General features: G+C 39.5%; 3 protein-coding genes across 5 annotated transcripts; all 3 read right to left on the bottom strand.

Annotated features, from left to right (window-relative positions):
* Positions 1–6,485: 6,485 nt before the first annotated feature.
* Positions 6,486–9,020, bottom strand: LOC128771168 (uncharacterized). 2 transcript variants are annotated; one of them, XM_053886354.1, is made up of 2 exons: positions 8,947–9,020; positions 6,486–8,045 (listed from the first exon to the last, which is right to left on the bottom strand). In XM_053886354.1, the coding sequence occupies exon 2, from the start codon at positions 8,037–8,039 to the stop codon at positions 6,936–6,938; it is 1,104 nt and encodes a 367-aa protein (XP_053742329.1). In that variant the 5' UTR covers positions 8,040–8,045; positions 8,947–9,020; the 3' UTR covers positions 6,486–6,935. The 2 variants fall into 2 exon arrangements, with proteins under 2 accessions (XP_053742329.1, XP_053742330.1); XM_053886355.1 differs by having other exon boundaries at positions 6,486–8,042; positions 8,947–8,961.
* A 2,984-nt stretch (positions 9,021–12,004) lies between these two features.
* Positions 12,005–14,311, bottom strand: LOC128771088 (uncharacterized). 2 transcript variants are annotated; one of them, XM_053886223.1, is made up of 2 exons: positions 14,127–14,311; positions 12,005–13,516 (listed from the first exon to the last, which is right to left on the bottom strand). In XM_053886223.1, the coding sequence occupies exon 2, from the start codon at positions 13,446–13,448 to the stop codon at positions 12,588–12,590; it is 861 nt and encodes a 286-aa protein (XP_053742198.1). In that variant the 5' UTR covers positions 13,449–13,516; positions 14,127–14,311; the 3' UTR covers positions 12,005–12,587. The 2 variants fall into 2 exon arrangements, with proteins under 2 accessions (XP_053742198.1, XP_053742197.1); XM_053886222.1 differs by having other exon boundaries at positions 12,005–13,454.
* On the bottom strand, positions 13,991–17,377 carry LOC128771382 (uncharacterized). Its single transcript, XM_053886801.1, has 4 exons — positions 17,294–17,377; positions 15,714–16,172; positions 14,757–14,860; positions 13,991–14,009 (listed from the first exon to the last, which is right to left on the bottom strand). Exons 1-4 carry the CDS (start codon positions 17,375–17,377, stop codon positions 13,991–13,993), a joined length of 666 nt encoding a protein of 221 aa, XP_053742776.1.
* Between the last annotated feature and the right edge of the window lie 1,762 nt (positions 17,378–19,139).

Raw genomic sequence — 19,139 nt, 5'->3', positions numbered from 1 at the left:
CCTTCATGGTTTGCAATAACCATATTGATAAAATCTCATTAAATTGTCCGCTTTTCATGTCTTTCACCTTGAAGCACAATTTTTCTTCACATAGCTATTTTATTTGGAATAACAGGGATATTTTCGTTATTCTTCCTGCAACATTGTTTTGAAAGTAATATTTTACTAGTGGATCAGCTATTCAATGAAGAGGGCTTACTACTTTCTTAAAAGGAATTTTTTGAAAAGTTCAACCTCAATGTTTCACCTAGAGAATATGCACAAATATTTGTTGCTATATCTCCCAGGATATACGTGTTCTATGAACATCAAACAAGAATTGATGAAGGGCAGATATCCTGGTTATCTCCACTGAATACATTTTTCTGGTAGGATTTGTTTTAAAAAGTATCCAAAGACAAAACAAATCACATCGTAGTTCATTTTAAAGAGACATCTGTACCTCTCCGCACGGCATTTCTCAGTGAAGGCAGTTTAAGGAGGTACAATGGAAGAAGGTCAGGCTGTTGCCTCATCGTTGTCAGATAAACAACAAAGTAAGAGAAGTCTCTTTTAAACTTCTTCACAAACTCTATCCAAGCAAATGCTTCATTAAAGATTGTTTTCAAAAAGATATTGATACCGCCTGTAATTTTTGTAAATCCTTTGTAAATCTCTTCTGGCTTGAACCAGCTGTAAAGAATTTCTGGCAGGAGATGTGTGACAAAATAATCGACAACAAAATAATTACTGATTTTGAAACATTTTGTAAACATGTTATGTTTGGCTCACATGATGACCATTTACCCTCAGATGTGAACTTTATAATAATTGCAGTGAAATTTTATATTCATAATTCTAAATACAGTAGGAAAAAAAATCCTCAGTTGGATTTTTTTTTTATTGAAACTGAACAATACTTAAATTTGTGTGGAAGACCATTAATACTTGCTCTCAACTTAATATTAGTTCTTATATTATTTTTATTTTGCTTTTTTGCTTTGTTTTATATAAATGTAGATACTTCATTTTATATAAATGAAGAACTTGATCAGACCCTTGTGGCATTTACGTAAGGTTATGTACGTTCATGTTTATTATCTTTTTTTTTTTTTTTTATTAAAAAAAAAAACAGCCCAAACCTGACTTCCGCCTGGCTCCCAGGCCACGCTGCGATGGAGTGGATCTCTACCTGATTGGCTCTAGAATTCAACAACAATCTGATGTTTGATGTTCTTCAGTGTCAAACTCAGAAGTTCTGAGTGTTGAACACAAAATTTCTGCGCTTCCGTTTATTACTTCAATACCTACAAGCATGATAATTGCTGCTGTGTTCAGATGCCATTTTGCAAGAGCACTGTAGAAGTGCATAACAGACATTGCAGGCCTCAACAGTGTATTTATCGAATGAAACTATGTTTTAAGACGATTTATTTTGCAAAATTATATTTACTTTTAATACAAAGAAAGACTCCTGAATTGCATACCGGCTGATAAACTAAAGCAATTTGCATGTAGAGTCTATTGAAAGCCATTTCTGTGTGCATTTCTTTTTAAATCATCAGTTGTATTAAAGTTGCAATTTATCTTATTACCACTTGGGTGAGCTGTTTAACTGGTACTCGGAAATCTGCTTTCAAAACACTGAGTTTCTGTGTTTGATACAGAAGTGAGCATCATGGCTCCCACCACCATTTTCATGAAATTATCATTTTCAGTTTATTTACTTATTTGCCTGGCCCTCATAATGGGCATGTGTGTGTGTTTTTTGAGCTACGCATAGATTTTTTTAATATGTTGCTCATTGCAACTAGATCATTTATAAGTAGTGTGGGAGCGGAAAAATGTGTGGGAACCCCTGTCTTGGACCTTTTTGGGTAACTTCAGTGTTTCTTTTAACATTCCATATGTTTCAAACAGGCATCAATAAAGCTAATTAACCCTCTGTGCGAGTTTTTCAATGAAAATATTCAAATATGATGTCACTATTGTGAGAGTTTGAAAATGGTTAGAGATGATGATGTACTTTTAAGGAGAACTTCAGACTGACCCAAAGTTTGGCATCGGAGTAAATGCACTCATTTAATGTGAGATGCCACCAGGTGCTGGCCATAGTCAGTTATATCACGTTTACAAATCTTTATCTGATCCACTGGTGACACTTTTCCTCATTTCTCAAGTGATGATGATGATGTCAGGGCATCATCGCTGTATTTTCTCCCACATCGTCTACCACATCTGCCACTATTTCCGTGTCTTTACATGACACTGTCACTGATGGTAAATTGATGCCAGTATGTTCTTCTTCACTGCGAACTATGTACAGGAGCAGCATGTCGACTCCTGCCGCCACTTTCAGTCCCACTGTATGATCACCATCAGAGTGTGAAAATGTTGCTCTTCCTGAATCTGATACCATCTCTCGCTGTAATTTTCTCTCTGTTTTGCTCCGATGGTGAAACTAAAAAGCCCTTGTCTCCGCGACTGGGGTCTATTTTCTAACATTGTGTACTCCATATAAACAAGCCCTCAAGTGTTGCTCAAATTGATGTAACAGGATTGTGTAATATATTATATATAGTATGCTGCAATGTTGCCAGATGTTATTTTGCATCTTTGGTGCACAAAGGGTTAATGTGTCTTGACAGCCTTCCTTGACAGCAGATATGATGGCCATTGATGAGTTGCATATATCGGTATCGGCTTATATCACTACTGGAAATCAAGTCTAATTTTAGAGCTTTCATGTGTGGTCGGCGGCAAGAAAGATCTTTTCTGTTTTTTGATGAATATCAGGTGTCGTTCAGAAGCCAGGAGCCTGATCCCGGGTGCATGTTGAAGAATACACATCATTTCACATGCAGTTGATCTATTGAAAGAGCCCATATACAATAGGACAACGTGGACTAGCGTCTTCAAAGTGTCAACTTTCTGGTGGGAAGTGGGAAGAAAACATTAAACACAGCGTGAACCAACCTTAACTTGAACTTGTATGTGATTGTATATATATATATATATATATATATATATATATATATATATATATATATATATATATATATATATATATATATACACATTTCGCCTGTACTGTAAATGTTTTATGAGTAGTAAAAATGGCCTTTTTTGGTCTTAATTTAGTGATAGTAGATGTTTTCTGTACTCACTTTTTATTCATGGTCGTCTATAAAATACACATTGGTATAGACTGTTCGTGAACAGCATTCGAATTACCATTATTGTTGACGCAGTGTTTGCACATTTCTGGACTGAGCTAAATGGAATGATAGAAAAAGTAGAACACTATGGTCATTGAGTCGTCAAGACGGCAGTTCCATATAGGTTTATGAGCAACATGCTGCTGAGTCTGACTGATCATTGACCATTGTGCCTGCCAACGGTCACACATCGAAAGATGTATGAACAGCCACTGTTACATTGCCATAAATGCTATGCTCCAAGTTTCAGTATGACTTGCCCCATTTCCACCAACTCGAGGTCAAGAAGATATGGATTCAACTGTAGATAAAGCTACAACAAATAATAAAATAAAATAAAAAAAAAAAAAAAAAAAAAAAAATATATATATATATATATATATATATATATATATATATATATATATATATATATATATATATATATAAATTAGATGAAATTCTGTTTGACGTTTGATGCTTTAAACCAGTGTTTTTTTTAAGTTACAGCACTACTACTGAACCAAAGGAACCTTGGCCAAAGTGCAATTGTGCTTCATCAAAAGTCCCGGAAAAAATCCAGTTTATTCTGTGAACAATTGTAGCTACTGACACTCTGCTATTTTGGCGTGATATTTACAAGAACAAATAGCAGAAAATGTATTTGTTTAAAGGGGCGGGCAATATGGCAAAAATATATTAAGATTTATTTATTCATTTGAAACAACAATTTAGATTTTATCACATTGTCTTTTGCTCGATCTTTTTTAGTTTGGAGACTTTTCAAACAGATCATTCTTAGCCACAGATTTATAACAGCAATGATTCTTGATCTATTCACACTTTGCAGTGCATTTTCTTTGGTCCTACGTTTAGTTTTTAACCACCTTTGAAACTGCATACCTTGAAGGTCTACAAGTGACAACAAGCTGAAACGTCACGTTGGCTCTGTTAGCTCTGCGGCGCAGACAGTCTTTGGCATCGCGGGTCCAACAAGGATCGCTCCATCGGTCTGTTTTGAAGGTGTTTGGTCAAGTTACAGGCACAGCAGTTTTAAAACAAGTTGCGCCTTTGACCGGCTTCTGCACTGTTTGTATGTGTGAGAAGAGGAGTATCTAAAATAAGATATTTGTGGGGTTGATACTGAAATAGATAGCTAGGTTGAGGATATGACCTTCAGCATGAGTCAGTTCCTGTATTGCCTTCCGGGGGTCGAAGGAGTGTAGTATGTATCTGTCGTACGTGAAGGTCAACTGCCATGGATTGGCTTGGGCAGCAGACATGAACGTTTAGGATGAGCACTGTCTCAATTTTTTCAGTAAAACTGACAGGAACTCTTGGTAATATATTCCATATATGTCACATACCATGACTCACCCTGTGATGTCAGTCAGGTTAAAGCCAGATTTATGGCTTCCATATAAGTTTACTAGCTGCTTCAGCATCGACCTTTGTGTCTGCCAACAGTGATGTTTCTGTAGATATGTTCGGATCCTCCTACGGACCCAACTGTAAATAAAAGCATCACGCCAAACAGCAGCACAGAGAGAATACTGAATCCATCGATCTGTAAGTCAAAGAAAGTTTTTTTTTCTTTTGATAACTTTTGTGTTTTTTATTGACGAACTTTTCATTTGTGAAAAAGTTTCATTCTCATTTACAATCAGCTATTTTCTTTAATACATAGTCTATATGGTTTTCAAAGCTGGTCTTGCAGTTATGTAAACAAAATGAACTGTTTTCTTCCTCCACAGCATCTCCTGGACACGATGGCTTTGGTTTTGGTAATGGTGGTCATTGTATTTTTATTGGACAGTTGGAAGGATGATGATTCGACTGCGTCTGCTTGCACTCTGTATGTGAGCTGCTGATTGCACCCAGGCAGATCGAGCAATGAGTGTGGTCATCTGCCTGTAACAGGGCTGCTCCACAGTTGCAGCATGAACAATGAAAACTCAACTCCATGATCTACCTTTCTTGTTACTGAAGGCTTAGCTGTGTTATTGTCTGTTTGCTAGCTGAGAGTGTCTCTGTACTAAAAACACTTGGCGACAATAGATTTTGTCATCTAAATAGCTGAACATTTTGTTTATCTCCTGTCTTCAGCTTGGTGTTGGAGGCGGCCTTACTGCTCTTATTTCCTCAGTCATCGGAATAAAACGACACTGGCGGAGAAAACGGCGTATTGACTTTGAGAAAAAGCTGAAGCAACTTGACATTCTGTTGAAAGGTGTGACCGAGACCAGTCCGGAGAAGCGCACGGCTGAGATCAGAAAGGTGTTACCAATGTGTAATGAAGTTCTGTTGTCTGGAATGAGGCTTATGAAAGACATACGTGAAGGAAAGAAGCCTGACTATGAAACAGAACTAAAGCGCCAGAAAAAACAAGTCGTAGAAGCTATCAAAAAGCTCAGCAAGGCTCTGTAAATCTGATAAGCAAAGTACAGCATGTAACCAGTACTACTTGTACTATCAGTCATTAAATGAAATATATAATCATTGGAATTGTGCATATCTTTCTTATCACAGCAAATAATCATCACCCAGCCAACTAAGTACCAACATATTTACCGCTGACAAAAGATGGAGGAAGAGGTAGATGAAGAACTAGACAGAGGACAAAAAGGCAGTAGCAGTAGCTGATGTGAGCATAGGGATGTTGGACTGCTTCAAGACTTTTGCAACTTACATACAAGCTTTTCACCTGTTTCCGCCTTTTTTTTTCTCCTTCCCCTCTGGCCGTTCCATTTAAAGTTCACAGTCTATCCTTTAAAACCAAAATATTTTTCTCAAAAGTGGTTCACTCAACCATAGATAGCTTCAGTAACTGAAGTTTGCATTTTGATTTGGCCCTTTTCAATCTGTTGTTTAGTGTTTGGTGCACTTGAATGCTGTTGAAATGATTGTGTTGAAGGAAGCAATGTCTTGTAGTTTTGGAACATACACTATGACTTGATTAAAAAAAAAAAGTTCTGCATTCATTCCTACATCTCACACTAAGTTGCTCTACAGCTAAACTCTTGTTTCATCGAAACATTGAGTCAAAAACAACTGGCTGGTAAAACTTGAATTGATACAATTTATGACAGCAGAGCGACATCAAACTGGATGAAGGGGTACAAATGGACTGGACACACTTCGAGGTGTTCTGGTCAAAACCCCTTTGTCCACATGTTCATCAGACAACTAGGAGAAACTGTTGGTGGTGTAAAAAAAGATAAAAATAACAATAACAAACTGGAACTGAGATTAAATGAGAAAAAGAAGTGTTGTCTGTGGTGAGAAATGCCGTGTATTTTTTGTCATGTGGATCTCCTGACTGCAATGAACTGAACATCGGACAGCAGGTGGCAGTAGCTCACTTGAAGCACAGAAAGGGTTCAGAAGAGCAGCATGGGATGAATGAGAAAACCTTCAACACTGATCCACACTATCCACCATAGTCACATGACATTTGATGTATTTCAGTGATTTGACTGTATTTTCATTTTTTTCAAAGTAAAGTAACAGTTCTGGTCACATGACCGACAGTACAGCAGTGCAACTGATATCACTTGAAATCTTCAAAATGAACCTAGATAACACCGACGACATCCAGCCACTTCACCGCCAGCCCAGTTCCTACCTGAAGGTCTTGCTTAAATACTTGTATCTCCATTGCAGTTAGTCACCCTAAAACATTCATAGATTACTGACAGTAGCAAAGGCAACATCATTGACAATACTATATTAGCATATAGTATAGTATATTTTCTTGTTTCAGTGAATTACATAGTAATTCGGAGTCGTAATGACAGCTGTATTTTGAGGTGAAAGTGGCACAGTCCATGATTGGGTAGAACCCATGTTGTAGGGGAACGACAGCGGGGTCACAGTTGGACAGAAACTGTTGTGGGCAGAGGTGACACTGACGGAAACGCTTGATCCCCGGGGCAGGTAGGAGGTACTGGAGGTGACGTAAGAGACCGCTCCAGGTGAAATCGCCATCATTCGGTTCATGACTGGAACGGTTGGTGATGCCATGAAGTGGATGACTGGACTGTAGTAGGGATTGGTAGTGGGAGAGGGAGTGAGAGGACTGGCCACAGTTGTGATCTCAGTCGTGGCTGCTGGAGTGGCCACTGCCCTGGCTAAAGTGGTGGGAGCTGGAGTGGCCACCGCCCTGGCTACAGTCGTGGCTGCTGGAGTGGCCACCGCCCTGGCTACAGTCGTGGCTGCTGGAGTGGCCACTGCCCTGGCTAAAGTGGTGGGAGCTGGAGTGGCCACCGCCCTGGCTACAGTGGTGGGAGCTGGCGAGACCACAGTCCTGGCTTCAGTCGTGGGAGCTGGAGTGGCCGCAGTCCTGGCTACAGTGGTGGCAGGGGTTATGTTGAGAGCAGAGGAGGTTCTGTGCGAATTTCTCCTGTTTGAGGCAGTGGATGATGATGATGGTGGTTGGCTTACTTCCCTCCTGACTCGGGTCCCTCCTTCTACTTTGTCGAAAATTTTGTTCATCATGTCCTCCTGCTCAATCTGCATGGCCCCGCGAAGAAGTTCAAAGTTGCACGTTATCCTGTCATTCATTTTGCTGAACTTCTCTTCGTGGGAGGAGGATTTCACGAAGCCCACAAATGCGCTGGTCACAGAATATTTCTCAATGAGCTGTTTTGCAGCAGTTAGAGTGTCATGCAGTTCTTTCAAACACTCCATCTCCACCGACGAGATGCGACGTCGGCCTCGTTTCTTGATGGCGACGACCAGTTTCTCAAGGGACTTGACCCTCTGGGCCAAAGACTGGCAGCGCTCCTTGTTGCTCTGCGCATTCTTCGCCTTGTGGTAGATTGCGACGCAGAGACCGATCAGCTCAAGAGATACTTCCTCCATGTTCTTCTAGAGGAAAATAAAAACAGTTCTTTCTTGTGTTTGTTTCATTTAAAATTCACACAAAAATATGCAGAATTTTAAGAAACATTTTGAAAGATGTTCATAGAAGTAGTGATGGGTAAATGAGGTGTCATGAAACAGCATTACAGGGTTAATGAAACAGTGTCCAATTTTTCAGTGGCCACTAGATGGCGCGCTTGGTTTAGACTTCAGGTTTCATTGCATTAGTCGTTCAAGTCTGAATAGACAGTGCCATCTGGTGGCCACTGATAATCCGGACACTGAGATGAAACCCAGATGAGGTTTCCACACTGTGTCAGGAAACCTCATCTACCCATCACAACACAAGAGGCTCCAGCTGATAAATAGATAGTTGAACATAGTTTAATTTTAGCCATCATTTTACTTATTTTTTAAATTGATATTACAGTCAGTAGGACTACGATAGTAAATATATGTATACAGTAAATGTATTTAGCTGAGGGTCTGTTTTAGCTTGGATTAAGATGCTTCAATTTCCAGCATTTTTTCCAGCATTTTTCTGTGGTTCAATGACGGAGAGACCTTTTCACTTTCTGTTCTGCCACATATTACATCACATTGTGGTTCGACCAGTATGAGCAACTCAATTATGAAGTATTGATTTTTTTGGTGGTCTTGACTGACTGACTTTTGCCTTTTGTTGTTGACAGAAGACGCGGATATTGTTCATTATAAATGTCAAATCATATTAGAAAGATTGATTTTGAATGAATCCTGGGGAAGCCAGTGGTCAACTCTGCATGAGCAGCCATTCACACACTGAAATCCAGAATAATATCATTCTTTTAGTTCACACCACAAACACAGGAAAGAGGCTCTACTCTTAAAATAACGCCTCAAAAAAGGTAAATAAATAATAAATCACCTGATTTCCGTCTGACTGCCGTGTGCATGCCAGGGCCTGTGTCTTGATCAGCTCTCAACTGGCTTCCTTCTTCTGACTTGACAGGTTCCGCACGGTGTAGGTGGAGTTTGATTGCAGTAAGTAGCACCTTGATTTCTAAACCTCATTAAAACATTTCTCATTTTGAAAGGAACAATAATCAACAAACATGGTACCATTAACCTCTTACGCCCCAAGCTTTTCTTGAGTTTTGCATTTTGCAATTTGAGTTTGGAATAACTTGAAGGATTCATATCTGAACTTTATCTCCTAAGTAAAGTTGTATCGCAAAGAAGAATAACAATGTTTAATATGTTTACTCACAATTATTATTCACAATGCTGCTATGAATAATAATTCTATTATAATGTACGTAATAATGTATGCCAGATTTACATGTCATTTGAAGTGGGAGAATTTATTGTAAATATTGCATATACACTGGATTCATTCTCGAAACTTGAGTAGGAAGTTCTATCCTTCTCTGTCAGGAGTTGTTGTGCGAGTCTGGTGTCTTTGTGTGGGCTCATCCTTCCTTCTTTTTTCTCACTGAAATGGCAGTTACGTTATAGCATCACTACAAAGTGGTGCATGCAGCGTCCCTAAGTGTTGCTCGTTGATCAGTATTTAAAAGAAATATATATCATGCTACTGAAAGACGAAAATGTAATTGGCACATGTGAGTAGGGGGAACCAAAGAGTTTAATTTCAATTTGCTACATTTGGTTCATTGTTCTTTGTTTTGCAATAGTTACTAATATCTTCCAATCGTGAGCCAAAGTTGAGCTCACAAATCTTTTTAAATTAACAATACTAATAATAATAATTAGATTATGATAACCTACTTAAAAAGAAGAAAAGCAAACTAAATAACGCCTTGTTTGAAAATTATTTTGACAATGACTCATAATGATGATTGAAAAATCTGTAGTAAACATTAATTCTAATGTTTATATGATATTTATATTATGTTTATGTTCACTTCTGGCTAAATAACAATGAAACTCATAAGGTCCCTCTCAGCTTCTAGCCACTCCTTCGGTGTCAAAACTATTTAAAGGAGACAATAGATCAAAACAGACTCACTGTACCAGTTTTGATTGTCGCGTCTCATAAAACATACTCCTATCAGAACTGCGGTTTTGTCAGAGTGACAAAGTTAATCTGCAAGATGAGAACTGTTGCATTCATTGAAGGTTTTCTTCTTCCTTGTTCAGCGTTTCCCATCAGTGCCTTCATCTCCTCTTACTGTCTCATGAATCACTATTCGCCAGCACCATCATCCATGAATCCCGCCAAACTGTCTATCACCATGGCAAGAAGATTGTTGCAATCCTAGTCTCTCTTGAAAGCCATGTGTCCGTCCTGCACACCCTCACATACTTCTCAGATGCTTCCTCACACACTTCCTCTGTAGGAACTCTGGCTGTCTTCAGACCCACAAAGACACCGTGCAACTCCATCTGACCTTCTCTGACCTTTATCAACATGCCAAGATTGGTCCACACAAGAGTATTAACATGCGTTTCTGTCTCTCTCACACTCTCACACACACACACACACACACACACACACACGCACACATGTTGGTATTGCTGTCTTTGTGTGGACCTCTCACCCTAAACATCCAAAACAAATGGCTAACCTTAACCAGGACCTAAACCAAACTTCAATTTAATTATAATGTCCTATTTTATTTATAGTAGAGTTCAATGTGCACCTTGGTTGTTGGTCATGTGTTCCTGGACCTTTTAGTGGGAGATCTGTGAGATGCTGGATACCGAGTTTGTTTCTCATAGTTGATCTCACAGAATGCGTTCAATCACATGACAGGTCTTTTTTTTTTTTTTTTTCGTCTTTGTTTATTTACATCTGAACAGAAGTTATTTTAGTATAGTTTCCTGTCGCCACTCCTCCAGTTGCGGTACATGGCTGGGACTGGTTTTCGGCAACACCTTCAGTTCAAGTAATAGTTTGTGTTTTGTGTAATTCAATACTGTTCACAGACAACAGCATTTGAATCCGGTACTTAGCCACCAGTGAGGTGCGGTGAGGTTTATGGCTGGTGAGGCACTGACTTCATAACAATCAGATTTACAAACACATGAACCCTACACAGTAGCCTATTCACCATTTGATTGGCAGCAGTTTACAGGTTATGTTAAATATCCCATATCAGCTTTTTGACATACAAACTGTAGTATACAAAAAAGCACGATAAACAAACAAACAACAACAAAAAACGTGATCATGGTCTTAACTTTTATACTGTATGGTGAGCGGGTGGTGAGCTTCTCGGCGCTAGACGCCGGAAACTATGTGTACAGCGTGACTCCACACAAACATGATAAATGCCGGGCAGTAATGGGTCTCATCGCTGTCAAAAACAACTTCTCAAACTCCCAGAACACTGAGGTGTGCAGCTGGGAGCTGCAGGAAAATGGCGCTCCGGAGCACAGCGTAGGGGACTCGCGATGTGTGCGGATGTTTGATAACTGACGTGTTTTCGCCTTTATTAGGGTGATAAACATCTGATTTTATTGACCAACAGATTTGCTTAAATGAATAATGCCGCGCTCCTCAGTAACTATTTTTATTGCTGTGGTCTCGCTGCAGCACAGCTGTCAGCATTTTACATTTCTTTCTTTCCAAGACCGACAGGAGAGCCTCTCCAGACTGCACGTCACGTTAGCCACTCACTTACAAAGTTCCTAATTCATGCATACATCACAGACACAAGTTGACAATGGCACTCATGTTTCATCTCATTGGTTGCTTTTGACAATATGTTAAGTCATGCTGGTGGAGATACTCACCTATACAATAACAGCTGAGCGACAAATGGTGCTGGCGTCTCCTCACATTGCTGTTCCACAGAGCGCATCACAGGGTACGTTAGAAAGCTAGAAATGCATGAGAAACTGGAAGTGTGGCGTGAGAGCCAACAAATGACCAGTCTACTGCATTAGTTGAAAGAATGTATTTTGGCATCAGACTCTCACGGTGCAAGAGAATGCACGTTATATTTTCAACAGTCAGATACAAAACAAACACCTAATCGAGAAAGAGGCGATGGCTGATCAAGGTTGTCCGAGATTATTATTGAGGTTGGTTCATGGTGCAGCTCTAGTGAAACCTTTCCTTCAATTCTGCAGAAGTCAGGACTGCAAACTCCGCCAAGGACAAATCAATGACTAGAAAGGCACTGGGTGGAGTATAACTCTGCATTGACGCTCATTTCCTTCCATTCTCCCCATTTATTATTGTTCTGTTCGCGTAATTCTTGAATCTTCCGCCCATTATCGGATGACTGAGAACATTTTCAACATTGCTCATCTACATTTTGACACGCGAGACTGTTGATTTATTTCATTGATTTATTTGTATATATTCACAAAGTCTAGTTTTCCAGACATTTTTACCGGAGTTGGTCACATGACCAATTGTGCCGCAGTGCAACTGAATGAATCATCACAACCCCAGCAAAATCAGATCACTAGACCGGCATCCCATTTACGACCCATTTTTCTAGACACTTACAGATCGTACATATAACAACATTGAAACCATTAGCCTAAGTATTGAACGTGGACCTGTCTATATGATACAGGTGTTCTGTTGTTTCAGCGAAATACATAGTTGATGGGAGTTGTAACCACAGTATTTTGGGGTGAAAGCGGCACAGTCCATGTTTGGGTAACACCTGTGCACGGGATCTGCAGGGGGGTAACGGTGGGACCAAAATAATTGTGAGCAGAGGGGACATAGATGGAGGCGCTTGATGCTGGGGCGAGTAAGGGGTTACCAGAGGAGATGTACGAGACAGTTCCGGGCGAAACCATCGGCATCATTGGGTGCACCACTGTTGGCATTGGCATGAACTGGGGGACTGGACTGTAGATGGGAATTGCTGCAGGAGGAGGAGTGGTGAGGGGAATAGCTGCGGGAGGAGGAGTGGTGAGGGGAATGGCTGCGGGAGGACGGGTGAAAGGAGTGGCCACAGTCCTGGCAGGAATTCTGTGGAGGGCCGAGGAGGCGGCAGTGGATGATGGTTGGGCTGCAGTCCCGCTGGCGTGAGTCCCTTCATCTATTGTCCTGTAAATGTGGTTCGTGTCCCCCAGTTCCAAATGCATGGCGGCACAAAGAAGTTCTAAGTTGGTCCTCATCTTCTGATCAATTTTGCGGAACTTCTCTTCGTTGGAGGAGGATTTCAGGAAGTCCATCAATACGTTGCTTTTAGAATACTTCCGCATGAGGTATTCCGCAGCAGTCAGCGCGTCAAGGAGCTCGTTCAGATAGTGTATCACCACAGACGTCATGTGACAATGGCCTTGTTCTTTCATGGCGAGGACCACTGCCTCAAGGGACCTGACCCTCTGGCCCAAAGACTGGCAGCGCTCCTTGTTGCTCTGCGCTCTCATGGCAGTCTGGTTGACTGTCCAGCAGAAAGTGGTGATGGCCTCCAAAAGAGATGCTTCCTCCATGTTGTTCTAGAGGAAAAGGAAAACGGTTCTTGAACGTGTTTGTTTCACATTCACTTGGGGCTAAATATCTAAAAAAAGAATTCAAAGACACAATTGAGTATGATAAATAGAACACATGAATTAGATACATAGCACGTGATGACCAACAGATTTGGTTTAAGTTTTTTTTTTTTTTGCTATTATCTCACTTATTCCAGGGCTTTAAATTAACATGAGATCCTAACAGGAGTGCTAAAGCGTGTTTCTATCTGAATGTATTTTTCCCAGTTAAAATTAAGCAACATATTCCAAACATTTTACTGTGGTTGAATGAAGGAGAGAAAACGAAATCACTTGAACTTTCTGTTGTGCCACTCGTACAATGTGGTCCGACCAGTGTCAGCTGGCTGAGCCACATTCAAAACTACAGTAAAATGAAATGGGCCTCCGTGGGTTAAGTGATATTTAACCGACTAAAATGTATTTGCTTGTTTGGGTGGCAATGAGTTTCATGTTTTACTGTTAATAGATAGAAATAAATGACAAGATATGTGGGTAGCAGTTCACACGCTAAAATCCCAACTGTGAAGACACAATTACAAAAGAACAAAATTAAGCTTACAACTTAGCAGTCACAAAAAAGAGGCTCTACTCTTGAAAGGTTGCAGCGCAGAAAAACAATATTAAATAAATAATCACCTTGTTTTCTTTCGCCTTGTGTTGTCTGCATGCCTGCCTTCAAAATGTTTGGTCACATTATAAACTGGTTTCACAGGCCACACTTCCTGATGTGACCAGGTTCCGTCAGAATGTGGGTGGAGTTTAACTCCGCTACTAGAGTTCTAAAGGGTGTCTATAAAGTTTGTGTACATGGTAAAAAACACCCTTTGAAACAAACCAATTGTGTCCAGTTTTTGATAATATTTTGAATATCAATTCAGTTTTTCCATGTTTATTTACCCATCCTCAGCCATAGACACCCTGTAGACGTTATATACTTTACTCAATTATATATATTAAAAAAAAAAGAATAGTGTTGCAGCTACATCGGTTTTGTTATATCTGGTTCATTTCAGTTAACTACTGCTGCTGCTATAGCTGCATTGTGTGGCTGTAATGAATATCTTCCACCTGTGAGCCAAAGTTGAGCTCATTAAATCAAATCAAAAGTTGAGTTGTACAAAGAACTCGCAATCAAAAAAAAAAAGAAGCGTGAAGCGAGAAAGAGAAAACTGAGTGAGGAGAACTGAGACGAAGATCTTGTACACACGGGAATTTAGAAATATACAACAGGAGCACGAGAGAACGGAGGGTCAAGAGAGAGTTTGCCGTGAGGACGGAAAGCAACCATCAGGATGCGCAGACTGGAACCCAGGTGTAGAAATCATTGGAGTCTGATCGGTGGAATGGGATCCAGCTGCGCTGCTGTGAAGCTGAAGAGAGAGGGAAAGGGAAACGACCCACACGAACACCGGAAATAACAAAATAAAAGAACACCAGAAATGAAACATGACAGTTTAGTGACATCTATGTTAAAGGTGGAGAAGATGTGACTTTGCTGTCTTCTAAACATCACATTTCATTATCATGTTCATATAATAACAGTTCACCTCTGGCTGAACAACCATGAAATTCTCATAATTCTCCTCTCAGTTTCTAGCCACTCCTCCAGTGGCTCATTTGTCATTTTTGTGAGCATGTATTGCCTCTCAAAATAAAATGTTATAATATTAATATGATATCATATATTTGTGTTTTATCCACAACTTTTACCAAGATATCCACCAGATGAATCTTCACATTGTTGCTATTTTGCAAATATTGAAAAACAATGTATATAAAATACAACATTTCTTCATACCACTGAATAGTTACACTTTTTGATATCTTAACTTCTGTTTTATGTTGTTAATTATTCATTTTGTCCTTGTTACTCAACATATATCTGTAGGTGTTTTCTCTGCTTCCTTCTGACTTGAAACATTTTGGTCAAACATTTGTTTGTTTTCACATTTAAACACTGCATATTCACTGGTTAAAATCTGTTTTTTATTTTTTACTGGTAAAATATGTCTGCAGTGAGAGGTGACATTACCTGACCCTTGTCACCTAACACTCTGGAACCTGCTCTTACTTTGAAATATATAAAGCACAAGTCAAGATGGTTATGAGATGGTTATGATCTTTTAATGGAGATTTTTCTCACAAAATGCTGAAGATCACTGGAGAAGATCACGACCTTGCGTAAAACAGGCTCATGAAAAAGGCAGCATCATTGTTGCGCACAATCAGCTCTTCGTAGTACACAACCAAAGCTGGTCCCACTGGTCCACCTTCATCCTCATCGTCCTCGTCTTCATCTTCATCGGGCGTGACCGGCACCACTGCGTTACACCTCTGGTCCACATGCAGCACCCCTGACAGTAGCTCAAAGTCAATGGTCAGGCTTTCACTGATCTCATTGAGCTTTCTCCTGTGACTCAAAATCTTGAACTTTTTGGTTTTGTCTTTGCACTCGCGGAGCAACTTCTTTGCCTCGCTCAGAGTGCGGTGCAGATTTTCGAGCGCAGCGGTGACACCTGGGGCGACGCACCGTTGGCTTTGGATGGACTGAATCACCCACTGGAGGGCGGTGACTCTGTTGCACAGGCGCCGGCAGCTCTTCTTGTTCTCCTTGGCAATAGAGGCAAGCCTGATGATTGTTCTGCAGAGTGTGACGATGCCGCCCAATGAAACATTCATGTCCTGGAGGAAGAGTGAGGAACAACATTTTATCATTGATCTTCTGGCTGTCTGGTAAGTCTGGTAATGCACATCACACATTTTATTTCATTTGTCTTTTCAGTCTTTTCATTTGGCGAGTCTCGGTGATAAACTTCCAGTCATGTCAACTGCTGGATCAACTTCTGACTCTTGTTCACATTCAAACCCTTTCTTTATCAGTGTGTTAGCTGCGGAACATATGTCTGAGAGCCCAAAATATCTGGCACACCACACGTGGAGATTCTGAAGGAGAAGCTTGTCCTTCAAGCCAGAAATCTGACATGACTGAGCAGTGTCAACTCAGCAACAGCAGGGTTTAGGTGGGCTCGAACCATGGGGAAATAGACATTCACTGCTAAGGAGAGGGCAGGCCACATCCACTACTGGCGGAACTGAAGTCTACGCATGCGTCCCAGACATCTGACGGGATGAAACGGGTGAGGTAGATAAGAGTGAGATTTACTGCTCATGATTGATAGCAGGCGTTTTTATTGCCATTAATAGCATAAGTGTCCGACCACTTCTTGATATGTTCCACGTCACAGTCCTCGTGGGGAGCTCTCGGCTCACACATAAAGATTTTTGTCATAAATATTGAACATGCTAAATATTTACAATTGTCGGTGCCGACTGTTTTCAGAGGTGAATTTACTCGAGCCCAAACACAACCCAGACTTCCGGATTCTCTTATAGGACAAACTCATGGGACGTTAACCATTCTTGGTCCCAAAGGAGCAAAGTCATGCTAAAAACAATCAGATTTCCTTTGTCTGTGTGGCCCCCGTAATCGGAGTCCTTTTCGTGGATTTATTTCTAACTTTGTAAAATTCAATTAAATGGCGATATTATTAAATCTGTATGAAAAGGTTTGAATCATCACTTGCTCATCATAAGCATACGTATAACAAAAAAGTGACTCACCTTGATCCACTTCAGTTCACATTCTATCACACTGAATAGTCCTTTTCTATCAGGCTGGCTCTTTCTATTGTAATATTTAAAATTGTGATCACTGAATCACTACAAGTACTTGCTGAGTATTCCTTCCCTGATCTACATTCAATTTTATCTTCATAGAAAATGAATAAAAGATATTTCTTTACCTGGTTTTGACCTGCAGCAATACGCAGAGCACTGATCGGCTCCACATCCTTCTGCTGAGGTGGGGAGCTGCTGCTTTTTATCATGCCAGGGTGTGTGCTATCTGCTTCTTCTCTTTATGGTTATATAACTTGAAAGAGATGTAAAGGAGTATACCTTTGTACTGAAGAAGGCAGTCATCAAACATATTTATCACTTCATCAGATTCAGGTTTTTGACTTTGTGCTTGAAATGAGGCCATAGTTGTTGTTGTTATTATTATTATTATTATTATTATTATTATTATTATTATTATTATTAGTAGTAGTAGTAGTAGTAGTAGTAGTAGTATTAATTTTTATAGTACTTGTAGTAGTAGTAGTAGTAGTATTGTTGTTGTTGTTATTAAGTAGATGAACAATTATTTCAGTCCACATCAAACATACATCCAACAATAATTCTTTCATCATTAACTTGTCCTCAACAGTTTTTTGCTCCTTTCTGTATTTTGTATTCCCAGACAGGTTGGGGTCTCTCTTACCGCAGTCCTTTCGACTCTTAGTGTAGATTGATGGACACAGGAAGAGCACAGATGCCGATCACTTGTGAGTGAATCATGAATCTATTTGACAGTGTTTTTACTAGTGGTGAATTGAAATTCTTACACAAATGTTTTCAAGACATTAAAAGAGCTTTGGTTTAAATAAGGTGATGTAAAAACTTGAATGTGGTGATTTATTGTGCTACTGTCAAACTGATAACAAAATAAACTATATTTCATTTGTTTAAATGGTTGTATGGCTCCATCATTTGAGTCGGTCATATACCAAAAAATGTGGCTTCTTGTGGCAAATATTAGAAAATATGAATATCAATATGATATCATATATTTGTGTTTTATCCACAACTTTTACCAAGATATCCACCAGATGAATCTTCACATTGTGGTGAATTATTCTGCAAATATTGAAAAACAATGTATATAAAATACAGCATTTCTTCATACCATTGAATAGTTACACTTTTTGATATCTCAACTTACTTACTTACAAGCAAATGTTTTCTGTTTTTATTTGATTTGATATATTTTATTTTATTTTGACATTTCCCTCCCTCTGTTTCTTCTCTGAGTTTGTCAGCTTGCTAATATCCTCTCCCTGAGTTTGAAGTAGATTCGTCCTTGCCACCATCCTTAACACTATATTCTCTCTTTGATTTCATATTTCTTCCTACATTTTCTTCCCTTCTTGCTCTTCTCGTTATTGTTATTATTATTATTATTATTTTTTCATTTTTCAGCCTCACATAACCCAGAAACTTTATATTTATGCATGTATGAATTAAAACTGAGATCATCTGATGGTCTGTCGCCTTGGCTCGGTATCGGCTTCAATCCAGACTAAAATGACTGGATCTTTTTTTTTTTTAAACCACCCAATCCGATCCGTTCGTCCATATACAGCCTAAATGATAAATATCCGCAATTTCACTTTTTGCGTGTCATGCAGCAATGTCTTTTTTTTAATTTTACACTGTTACAAAATCAAGGTGTAAACTTCGTATTTTTGTTTTGTTTATCAAAATATTTTTGCCATGTCGGTCTTTTTAAACTAAACTAAACTTTAAACCAAACTATTTAAACTTTACATTTTATTTAAAGCGAAATTTCAGAGGAGTGGTGTTTGTCAGTATTGTCAGTATTTACCGGTGCACATCGCTAAACATTAACAACTCAGGCCGCCGCAGGCCTTGTTTTCACGTGCTACAGTCAGATAATAACAGATGAAAAAGCAATTTTAGAAGATGTGTAATGCCCTCCCTTGGATCGATAACAGACCGAAACACATTTATTGCGTGCTGTAGGTAATT

Source organism: Synchiropus splendidus, chromosome 14, assembly GCF_027744825.2.
Source record: "Synchiropus splendidus isolate RoL2022-P1 chromosome 14, RoL_Sspl_1.0, whole genome shotgun sequence".
Classification (NCBI taxonomy): domain Eukaryota; kingdom Metazoa; phylum Chordata; class Actinopteri; order Syngnathiformes; family Callionymidae; genus Synchiropus; species Synchiropus splendidus.
Note: the sequence above shows the minus strand (reverse complement) of the source record. Positions and strands in the feature narration are given on the sequence as shown.